At 38.8% G+C, this 12,443-nt stretch overlaps 1 protein-coding gene across 1 annotated transcript in view; it reads left to right on the top strand.

Annotated features, from left to right (window-relative positions):
* Positions 1-12,443, top strand: part of LOC124721161 (inositol 1,4,5-trisphosphate receptor) — a 360,416-nt gene that overhangs the window by 140,568 nt on the left and 207,405 nt on the right. The window contains exon 18 of the mRNA XM_047245990.1: positions 10,771-10,946. Coding sequence (XP_047101946.1) covers positions 10,771-10,946 — 176 coding nt within the window. The remainder of the gene's footprint in view (positions 1-10,770; positions 10,947-12,443) is intronic.

Raw genomic sequence — 12,443 nt, forward strand, 5'->3', positions numbered from 1 at the left:
AATTTCTGTTGCACAAGTTCCTGTAGAACTCAGTAATTATCCTCAATCATCCTCAGTTAATTTTAAACAAATGTTCATCCTCTAAAAATGAGTTATTTTTGAAGAACTGTCATGCTGCCCCCTTTCTCCTGTCTGCTCATCACTTTTTCACCTGTAACGCCTGTTTTATGCTTTTCATGTAATGCAGCAACCACAGAGAAAGCAAGAACCTTTTAGCACTCCTGTCATGATAGGTAGCCTTCTCTCTGTGTGTGCAATACTGATATGTGCCTTGTTGCACATCCAACCACATGCAACTTTTCCCACTTACTTTAATGAGTGCCTTGTGGTGCATTTTAAGGAATGTGTAAATGGGCATTAACAAGAACTCTGAAGCAGAAGGTTAATTTGCATTTTGTTAGTATATGTTCATCACATAATTAATCCATCCATGTTAATGGAATGTTGTTGGAAACAATCATATAGCAGTCTTGCATTTACAGATTTCATCTGCTGGGGTTCATCTTTTGATCTCAAAGTCCAAGATAGTGCATGGAAGCATAATATACCCACATTATATGTGAACAGCAAAGAGCTCCAGGAATAGGGATGTTGCTATCATGTCCCTGTCTTTCTTTTCATGCTGATTGATTATACACACATCAAAAAAAGTTTTGCATCATCCCAGTTCCCAGAACTCCTGAAGATATATGTTGACTGTGGATATTGTATCACAGACACAGTCACTTTGACTGTTCAGAGATGTCACTAAACCCACCCAAAGATGTAAACAACCATGCATGAGCAGCACCTAGTAGACGGAGGGGGTCCGACAGCCAATCAGTTCCAGTGATTCCACCAGGAAGGAAATACGCAGCTCGTGTTGTCTGTAGTTCAACCATGCCTAGACAGTTAATGTTGCAGTTCTATCGTGCCCACATTGTTACTTTGTGCCAGGAAGGGCTCTCAACAAGGGAAGTGTCCAGGCTTCTCGGAGTGAACCAAAGTGATGTTGTTCAGACATGTAGGTGATACAGAGAGACAGGAACTATCGATGACATGCCTTGCTCAGGCCACCCAAGGGGTGCTACTACTACAGTGGATGACCGCTGCCTATGGATTATGTTCTGGGGAACCCTGACAGCAACGCCACCGTGTTACAACTCAAACTGTGCGCAATAGGCTGCATGATGCGCAACTCACTCCCGAAGTCCATGGCGAGGTCCATCTTTGCAACCACGACGCCGTGCCATGTGGTACAAATGGGACCAGCAACATGCCAAATGGACCACTCAGGATTGACATCACGTTCCCTTCACCAATCAGTGTTGCATATGCCTTCAACCAGACAATTGTCGGAGACTTGTTCGGAGGCAACCTCGTCAGGCTGAACACCTTAGGCACACTGTCCAGAGAGTTCAGCAAGGCGGAGGTTCCCTGCTGTTTTCGGATTGCATTATGTGGGGCTGATGTATGCCGCTGGTGGTCATGCAAGGCATATTGGAGACACTCGTCTTCATGGACGACAGTTTGTGCTCCCATCGTGCACATCTTGTGAATGGCATTCTTCAGGATAATGACATTGCTTGACTAGAGTGTCCAGCATGTTCTCCAGACATGAATCCTATTGAACATGCCTGGGATAGATTGAAAAGGCTGTTTATGGCCACCAAACATTCTGAGGGATCTACGCCGAATCGCTGTTGAGCAGTGGGACAATCTGGACCAACAGAGCCTTGATGAACTTGTGGATAGCATGCCACGATGAATACAGGCAATGCAAGAGGACGTGCTACTGGATATTAGAGGTACTGGTGTGTACAGCAATGTGGGCCACCACCTCTGAAGGTCTCGCTATATGGTGGAACAACATGCAATGTGTGGTTTTCATGAGCATTAAAAAGGGTGGAAATGATGTTTATGTTGATCTCTATTCCTATTTTCTGTACAGGTTCTGGAACTCTCGGAACGAAGGTGATGCATAAACCTTTTTTGATGTGGGTATATCCAGTTGCAAGTATCCTGTACAAGAGAAAACTTAAAATGTCTCAGTTATTAAGTGTGACACTGATGGCTCTCCCACAGTAAAGTGTTATACACAGAAATGTTAATAAAAATCAACATAACTGTGGAGGAGTAAAATGATTAAGATCATTATTTCTACTGCTACTTATTAATGGACGATTTTGAAATTTATTTCTTATTGTTTCAGTTATAATTTACAACTCCAAAAGCAATCGCAGAATTTTTTTGTAGTTTATAATGATGACAGTGGCTTTAAGATATAGTGATTGCTTAATTTCAGCTTAGTAATGGCTCTCAGAATTCCTCTGGCCATCATGTGACATTTTTGTGGTCGTTGGGGAGATGAATTTTCAAACTTCATTAACACATCAGTCTAAAAAAAATCAAATGCTACAACTCTGTTAGTACCTTGAAGCCTGCATTAGAAAACTCACATATTACCCTAACCATTAACTCCATTGTGAGGAAGCTGTCTCATGATTGCTATCCGTAAATATAAGTTTATGTAATTATGTAGCATCGTAAAATATTGGGGTATCCTAACCTTGCAACTGTAAAATACGTAGACAGTCAGTCAGCTCTTTATGATCTAAGTGAAGCATATGTGCATAAGAGGTAGCTGTAGGATCCGCCAACTGTTACATTTGCATTCACCAGTGAAAGTTGGAAAAGGGTGTGCCTGCAAAGATGCAGAGAATTGTCCCACTCTGACCCACAGTTACTGATACTTATTTTGAATGGCCTGTCTAATTTCCTAACCTAAGCTCCATAAAGATTATAGGCTCTGTTATCGTCAAATGTACTGGTGCTCACAATTATTCACACTTATTTCTAGCACTTCTTTTATTGTAGAATGTGTCGGGAAGGTTGTAACCGAATGCTACCATTAATTCTGCCCAAACATCCACAGTAGCTGAAAAGTGGTTTACTGCTGTTGTTCAATGAATTTGGTGGTAATTGCACACTTGAACTATCAACTAATACATCTACTTCACAGGGCAGCACCAGCGCAGAAATGCGGTACTGCAGTAAGTAACGACAAGTAACATTTATTGTAATATGTTACAAAATGGCACTTAACTTTGGTTCAGTTTGATGTGTGGCACTTAATGTCATATACCAAATACAGTGATACCTAAATAATGTTACTGTCTCTTTGTAATCTATGCTATTGTCACTATGACTGAATGTAATATTGCAGACCCTCATGGTAGTCCTATTACCCTTATTAGTAACTGCTAAGTTGGAATGTTGTTTTCTCAATGGAATTTGTAGAACTGTGCTCCGTTGTGGTGCTGCGGGTATAGTACTGAACTGGCTGCTGGCAGTGAACTGTGCTATCTGACCAAAAGTTCAGAACTGTCTCTGTGTGTGGGGTGCATCATCTTTTCAAATACTGGCAGAAAGATTTTCATCTTCATCAGTATGAGGTGGAAGCCAAATAGTCCATAGTTGACAGCACTCTCTTTGGTGTCTGGCAACACTATCAGCAGATGAGTGTAGTGTGCAGACGGATGTGGTGGGGAAGCAGAAAGCGGTCTGAATGTGAGAGTGCCATCTGGAGGCTGCTGCTCAGAACTGAGAGATGCCAGGCGAATGGTTGTGTCTGTGTGGTGGCAGCCTCTCGTGGTATTTGTTGTATACCTCGTGAGCCTGGTATGTGACAGAATGCCAGCAATAATAAGTGCCGGATACGATTTGGGCACCTTCAAAATGATAGTATGCCTTTTCGTGAGGATGTGGTTCACTATCACAAACTTCAAATTGTACAAATTCAATGTGCCATATGTATTCAGTTCAACATTTGAGACGTGGGAAGGATTGTCTGCCCTATACAGTTTTCATTGCACTTACAGTAACAGCTAAAAGAGAGCAAGATTCTCTGATTAATCACATAAATTTAATATAATATTGTGCTTTACTGCCTTGCACAAGTGGTCCGAATTTTTAGAGGTCTTTGCAATGTAGGAAAGTGCAGTAAAGGAAATCAGTAACAAGATGAACCTGTCGTCTATTCTAGAGTATTGCTCCAGTGTTTTGAGGCCTTATCAAATATACGTGAGAGCATGCATAAAACAGTTTAAGAGATGTGCTGCTAGCATGACATCAGATTGTTATAGCCCGTATGAAAATGTGACAAAGATGCTCGAAAACACAAATCTTTAGAATAAAGATGATATTATTGTTGTTAGATAAATTTAGGGAACCAGTATTAAAGGAAGATGGATGCCACCATCGAGCAACTCACATAAAGATTGAGGGAATAAAATAAGAGAAAACAACAGGGATGTAACGGCATTGAAACCTTCAGTTTTTCTTCACTGATGGAATAGGACAGAAAATAGCTATTATTGATACAATATATCCTCTGCCAAGAGCTGTACAGTTTATTGTGGAGTACACATGCATATGTAGCATACACAATTTTTGAAATTAGATCCTGTCTCTGAGGTCGAGTCCACTTCCATAGCTCAGTGGCTGCTATGCAGAGGACCTGGGTTTAATTCCCACTACAGCCAGAGGTTTCTCCTTGGTGGAGGACTGGACCAGGGTGCACAGGCCTCTTGACACCAACTGGGAGCTGCTGGAATGAGAAGTAGCAGTTCTGAGGTTGAAAAAGCCGACAGTGGCCAGGAGAGCAGTTTGCTGATCCCACGCTAGTGATCCTGATTGGCGCATTGTGGCCAGAATTCAGAGCCTTTCTTGCTTGCTTTTGTTGAGGATAATTATGAATAACATTTGAACATACCAGACATAATACAGCTGAGGAGTTATTAATATTATGTGATATTATGTAACTATACTAAAGCTACTTCACTACTCTCTTACATGCTATAATTATTGATACTACAAAATATATGGATAACTCCAAGATGAAGATGTATTAATCACTCAGACATAGATAGTGCCACAAAATCAGCATCGTATGATACTTACTATCATTGATATACTTGGTACCAAATTCTCTGTATTGTGTGTGTGTGTGGGGGGGGGGGGGGGGTGCGCACAGCAAATAGTATGCATCTGAAGTAAATGGTGACTTCAAAATTACATATCACAAGCTTGTGGCAAAGCCTATCAGAAGCACATATTTCATTATTTCTGGAAGCCTCCCCTCTCCCCCCCCCTTTCTCTTTGCTCCCTGTGAGTTTCTAACATGGCCCCTGTGTGGAGAGAGGTGGTCTGATGTAACAAAATCAGCCTGTAACATTTTTTTGCACCTTAACTCTAAATGTTTTTTAATGACAGAGATGCATTGTTATTTAATGTTGAATATGCAATATAGTGTGGTTTATTTTGTGTGTGTGTGTGTGTGTGTGTGTGTGTGTGTGTGTGTGTGTGTGTGTTTTTCTGTGTGAGAGAGAGAGAGAGTGAGTGAGTGAGTGAGTGAGTGAGTGAGCTTGTTAATGTTAAAATGTAGTCGCTTAAGATTGTTTGAGTTTAGTTTTCATTTCAGCCTGCATAAATTTCATGCTGCAGAATTTATTTGTGTTGCATAAATTAAAAAATGATAGCTTCAAAATTAAAGTTTCAGTTTTCTCTGCAGCAATTCATTTATATCTATAACATGTATCTCTTACTTGTGAAATATACATATATGATGATATATTCTTCGAATACATGTCTTGGGTAAAATGGGGAGGGAAACATTATTAATTGGCCCCTGGAGAATTCATTATTAGTATTATAGTCTGTGTTACCAGTAGATTAGTATAATAATGTGAATGTTTCTTTTTTTTTAAGTAACTATGTTTTGTCATTTTATACTGTACACCACCTGACTTTTTTTGTGTATGATTTGTTCAGATTTATTTATTGGTGCCATAAAAGTTGCAATGCTGAAATTAAAATGCATTTTGGACATTGTAGTGAATGTGTAATGGGATTGTAAATACTGTACTTGATGTTTGTTGTGCTTGTTCTGAAAATGAAACTATCATATAGGTGTTGTTTCTTGTTTTGTAGCCACAGTGTCAATGTCTTGACCTACTGCTTCAGTTGCTCACTGTTTAAGTGTCATCCCAAGTGTACATTGAAATTTTTGTGGAGCAGTTTTGCATGAAGCTCAATGAGAGAGTTTTGGCCATTGTGGTTTAAATTGTGTTACATGTAGAACCTGCTTCGGATATGAATCTCCTTAAAATGTTTTAAAATTGCATGGTTTCCCCATAGAACTCGGTAGCCAATACTACAAAGAATAGCGTAAAGGAGAATAGAGCTTGCACAAAATAAGCAAGTGACTCACTGTGATAACAAATGCAGCAGATTGCTGCTGCAAATGTGATATAAAAAAGAAAATCTTGGAAAAGGGAAGATAGTACCAACACTATTTTCATGGAAACTGATTTAATTTTTAGTCATGCGGCTACTAATGTGAACCTCTGGTGGAACAGTAAGAGTTTAACAAACTGAAGCTTCAACCTAATGTTTCTCCAGAAACTTACATGCAAATTGGAGAGGTGAACAATGGACAGTCTAAAATTGTGTGACCCTTGAATGGCAGCAGACTCAAATGAAATATTATGCTGTTAAAAAAAAAAAAAAAAAAAAAAAAAAACCTATCATAACTGAAAACTCCCATAATTTGGATCAGGTTAGGGACGTTACATTGGCAGAAGTTAATATTAGAAATGAAAGTGTAAACCACTTGATACAAAGGAAATACCACCCACTACTCATTTTTATTCCAGACTGTACACAATGTTAGTGAGACAGATACCAAAGAAATTAATTTGTACACAGCTGCTGAAAACGTACAATTGAAACTGAGAAGCAGCAGGAATGGGAGGAAAAGATAATGACTAGAAAATAGTCAGTATTATAATTTAAGAATTAAAATGTATAATTTTATGACATGGAATTTAAAATCTAATTAAAACCTCAAAATTCGAACTGTTTAAGGTTTTATGATAATGAATAAAAATTTCTTACATAAATAGCAGTTCATCCTTTGAAACTTCCTGGCAGATAAAAACTGTGTGCCGGACCGAGACTCGAACTCGGTACCTTTGCCTTTTGCGGGCAAGTGCTCTACCAACTGAGCTACCCAAGCATGACTCACTCTAGTTCGTCACACCTCATTCTAGTTCATCCTTTAACAGCTGTACAGTGGAGTGTCGATTGTTTGGACTAATTGGGAGACGTGGGTGCTTGGAACACTGGTTTATTCGGAGAATTGAACTGTGTACTGTACCTTCATTTACCAATAAAAAACTCATGTATTTATTATGAAAAGGACAGATTGCTACACACTGTGCAGAGGAGATGTTGAGTCACAGACAGGCAGAACATGAGGACTGTCACACATTTAAACTTTCAGTCAAGAGGCCTTCTTCTAAAGTGGAAAACACACACAGATCCAGACAAATACAACTCTCACACACATGACCACTGTCTCTGGCTGCTGAGTCAGGAGTGCCTTTTATAAGGATGGAACAGATGAAGTATGGGGGAAAACCGAGAGAGCAAGGTCAATAGGAGAGGCAGAAATGAATTAAAATCCATGTGAAGGCACAGTGAAGAGAAAAAAGAAATAAAAAGATGATAAGAGAAAAAGAAGTAAAAAGATAATAATGTGAGATGCAAGTCAGTGGGAGGGTATGTGTGAAGGGAAGGGATAGCAGATGTAAATAGATAAGGTGAAGTTAGTATGTGTGTGTTGGAATGAGGAAAAGAAAGGGGGATTGGGGCAGAAGGGGTGTTGATAGGTCGAGGTTCAGAAAGTTAGTGTGATACAGGAAGGTAACGAAAATAATACACGTAAATACTCAAGAGTGAGGCAGGAAGTGTGATCAAAACACGAGGGGGGGGGGGGGGGGGTCAGCTTTATCAGTTACATGGTTTATCCTGCATGATTTGGTGCTCTGCATCTGCACCATCAATACTCATCAATTCTTGAACATCTTGAGTTCTTTTAGCATATTGAACATTTCAGACATACCATTATGTTCTTCATTTTCAGTTAGACTTTGAGAAATTTTCATCATATTTAAAATTTTATTATCGAATTTTTTCAAATTCTGTTTCTTTATACTGTCCCATGCTGTGCCAATCGTGTTGGGCTCAAATTTCAAATCAATATTTTTATAATTTCTTCTTCTTCCTCTTTTCTTTCCATCGATAACTTACATAACAATTATTTTCTGTAATACTCTGTGAAAAAATCAAAAACACTTTGATCCATGGTCTGTAATAAGGAAGTTACATTAAGTGGAAGAAACATCACTTCTATGAATTTGTCCTTTCCATTTACCATATCACATGATGGATGAGTTTGTGCATTTTCAAGGAGCAGTAATGATTTGTCCATTTTGCCATTCTCTAATTGATGAGATTTTACAGAGGGCACAAAAACTTTCATAAACCATTCTGTGAAAATAGTACTATCCATCTAGATGTATATATATATAATTTTTTTTTTTGAGGTGCAAGCAATAGGCATTGCAGACATTTTAATGTGTTTGAAAGATTGTAGTTTCTTACTTTTACCAACGACGAGCATAGGCAATCCATGGCAACCAGTAGCATTAGCACAATATAAGCATTAACACGATCCTTACTTGATTTAGGAATAGGTACTGCTAATGCACAATATGAGGCAGGAGTTGTTCTTGGCAAAGCTTTCCAATTGAGCCCAGTTTCTTTATCATTGTAAACGTTTTTGAGAGCATAATCTTGTTCCCTCAGTACATCCTTTAGTATGATTGTGAAAGAATCAGCAGACAATTTTCCTCCTTGTATTTGAAGCTCACTAATGCCGTGTTTTGACTTATAGCATTTTAACCAGCTTGCAATCAAATTTGACAGCCCCAGTAAACTGAATTGCCTGTTCACATAGAATGTTACCAGAGATACGTTCTTCTTGTGCTCTTCTTTGTGTAAACCACTTGTGAACAGCATCATTTAGATCCGTGTTCATGGCAAGCTCCATAGTTGTACCACTTGTCAGTCCATCAGTAGAATCAAGCTTAAATATAAGATTTGTAATGCTCCTCTTTTGTTTTTTTTTATGTCTGTGATTGTCTACTTACCAATCTTGCACTTATTAGATAACATGTTCACAAATTCACCTCCCTCTAACCTTTTATTACGCGTGTATTTATCCCGCATAGAAAGGACAACAAGTTTACATCTAGACAATTTATATCACAAGTTCACTCCTGGCGTTTGTAGGGAATGAGGGCAAGGCGGGAGCGGGGGTGCGAAAGCAAGACAGCAGCAGTAGGAATGCGGCATGTGCAAACGAACAGTTTGGTTAAGCAGTCATTTGGTTGACCAACATTCAGATAATTGATGCCGTGCTGTACCTGGAATTTATCCTGCCACTAATAATCCAATGCCCACCCAAAAGAAGAAGAAGAAGAAGAAGAAGAAGAAGAAGAAGAAGAAGAAGAAGGAAAGGGATAAAAATAATGGGAGTATATAAAAGACGCAAAGTAAAGTTGGAAAACTGTTACTGAAACACATTGGAAAGTATTGGGGATTTTTGGGGAGATAGTAGTACACCATAATGAATTAGGAACTGTGGTGCTTGTTGTGTGTTAAAGAAATTATGCATTTAAGAATTTGGCTTAAAACAGAGAAGGAATAATTAAAGAATTTAGAGGGAAGAAATAGTGCCAAGTGCATGGAAATGTACAGTTTCTGTTTCGCATATACTGTATTTAAGTTATTGCAGTATAAAAATTTAAAGCTTTCTTTTTTATTAATAATGTATGTCACTGTGTAAATTTTTGTTCACTGTTGTTTTTGCATGTTTGATTACTGGCTGTAGATAAGCTGTTTGTAGTGCATGTTTCCATTTCCAGTAACTTTAGTTAGCAAATTTTTACTATTAAAAAAATTGATTTGCTCAGTCAGCTGTAGACAAGTGTGGAAAAAGTATTTTTGAACAATTTCTGTGCTGTTTGCAATAATTGCTGCTTCCAGTAAATTATTCATTACTCTGTGAGTATACTTGTCAATTTAATGACAGTGACAAAAGAAAACACTTTTTGAATCCATCCATATGTGTCTGTCTGGATGCAAAAATTTAGTTTTTTACTTACTGCATCAGTATGGGTGACTTTTTCATTAGTGTTCTAAAAATGTTCGAAAACCGGTTCATGGAATAATAAATAACTATTCAAAAAAGTGACTGGTTGCAGTTTCATGTATTTACATTAAATTAACAGTCACTGGTTCTAAAACATCCGTAATGGATATAATAAGTTATATCTGCTATTGGGATAACCCAATAAAAGTTGAAAAAGGATTTTTATTGTGAAATGATTATTCCGTTTTCATATACTATAGTTGGAAACATTTTTCCGTTCTCTAAAAACATCATTTGTCAAAATATCACCAGTCTTTAAATATATACTGTGGGGTTAAAATAAAATACACAGATATGATGAAAAATGCTACTAAACCTACTTCAGTAAGTAAACTCTGTTTGAATCCTCTGAAGAAGACACAAAAACTTGGGAAATGTGTAAGACTAGTTGATTATAGGTGCCAGTGTAGTGGCATCAGTGGATAGCATTAAAGTTGACTTTTTGATGGATGTGACTATTGGTGTGCACATCTGGGAAAGACGGAGTTTTATGCCTACAGCTGATAGTATACAGCATGAAAATGAAATTTTGCTTTTTGAGTAATAATGGTCATGCTTTTTCTTTGCCTGTTTGTTATGTTAGCATGTAAATGTTTGTTTATTTATTTGTTTATGTTTGTTTGCTTGCACTTACATGTGTCGATATAGGTATGTGTTCTGTGTATTGTTAGCTGAAGGGGGAGTTTTGCGCTCCATTGGGGATATGGGGGCTGTCATGACAGGCCTCACTTTGGGGGCTGCTGGACTCACAAGATCTGTAATCTCTTCAGCACAGAAGAAGCCATCCCAGCTCAAGGAGTACCCATTAGTGATGGACACCAAACTGAAAATAATAGAAATTTTGCAAGTAAGTACATAACAACTTTTATAGTAATAGTTCTTGAAATGCATTTTCATTTTTTAATGGTAGCTAATACTTCTGCTTTTCTTGTAGTTGCTTTTTCAATTACCAGCCTGAATGACTATTTCTGTGATCGATGACGCAATGTAATCACTGGAGAATGCATGTTGTTGCCCCCCCCCCCCTTTTTTTTCTTTTTTTTTAAAGAAAGCACAACAGTTTAAACTACCCACCCCATATTTAGAATGACAAGATGATAGAGTGTGTGCTTAGTGCACTGCCTGATGAAAATGTGAAGCACCCCGAAGGGGAGGAGGGGAAGAATGAAACTTCACACTTTTGAAATGGCATGTAATGTTGTTTCAGTGATTATAAAATTGAGTCACATTTACAAAGGACTTGGCAATATGAACCAAGATATCAGTATGGTGTTACATGCCTTCTGGCCTGAATAGATGCTCTAATTTGGTTGGGAAGAATGTCATAAAGTCATTGTAACCTTTCCTGAGGCAAGGTAGCCCTCAACTACTGCAGCTGGTCTCTGATATCCTGGATACTGGCACTGGGGTGGAGTTGACATAGAGTTGATGCCACAAGTTGTATCGGGAACAAAGCTGGGGATTTTGCTAGCTGTGAGAGTACCTCAACATCACACAGACAGTTCATAGAGTTGTGTCATGTGCTGTTAGGGAACCCTGAATTGGTATCAGCTGTGATTTGAAGTCATACCCCCCCCCCCCCCCCCCCAATACCTTGTCACCAGGAGTAACATGGCTGTGCCTCTCTGAAACATTGGAAGAATGAGGCCCCTCCCCAGGTCGTCACCATACTCACAGATGATGGTCATCCAGGTCAGTGTAGAACCATGATTGATCACTGAACACAATGTGACACCATTCTGCAGCAGTTCGTGGATCCTAATTGTGACAGTATTCCAAACACAGCTGTTTGGTTTGTGGTGTTAACAGCAGCCTACATATGGGATGGTAATTTCCTAATCCAGCTGTTGATAGTCTTCGATCAGTGGTGCACAATGCACACAGAATGTTGCAGGTGTCTGTTACGTGTTCTCAGATGGCAGGCACACACGTGAAGACATTACGATGTGATCGGTAGACAATGCAGTGATTCTTGGTTTCAGTGGTCAGACATAGTCGACCAGAACCTTGACGATGAGTATACGTGAAATACTGTTCCCTCGCATTCTACCATCGGGCCACTGTCACATCAGAATGCCTCACAAATCTGGATATTGCTCGATTTGACCAGCCCACCAAATGTAGATTCACAGTGAGGTCTGTTTCAAATTGTCATTTGGTGATAATGCTGTCTGATATAAGTACAAGACCTCTATGTGTCCTTTGTAGTGATCGCTCAACATCTGACATTGTTTGTGCCTTTTATACCCTTTGGGATTGGCAACATTGCTAAACATGAACAGCAGTAAGGTGCTCTGGTATCCGTTCTATCTCATTTACGTATTCAGCTGTGGAAAATCCAGGA

This window comes from Schistocerca piceifrons, chromosome X, assembly GCF_021461385.2.
Source record: "Schistocerca piceifrons isolate TAMUIC-IGC-003096 chromosome X, iqSchPice1.1, whole genome shotgun sequence".
Classification (NCBI taxonomy): Eukaryota; Metazoa; Arthropoda; class Insecta; order Orthoptera; family Acrididae; genus Schistocerca; species Schistocerca piceifrons.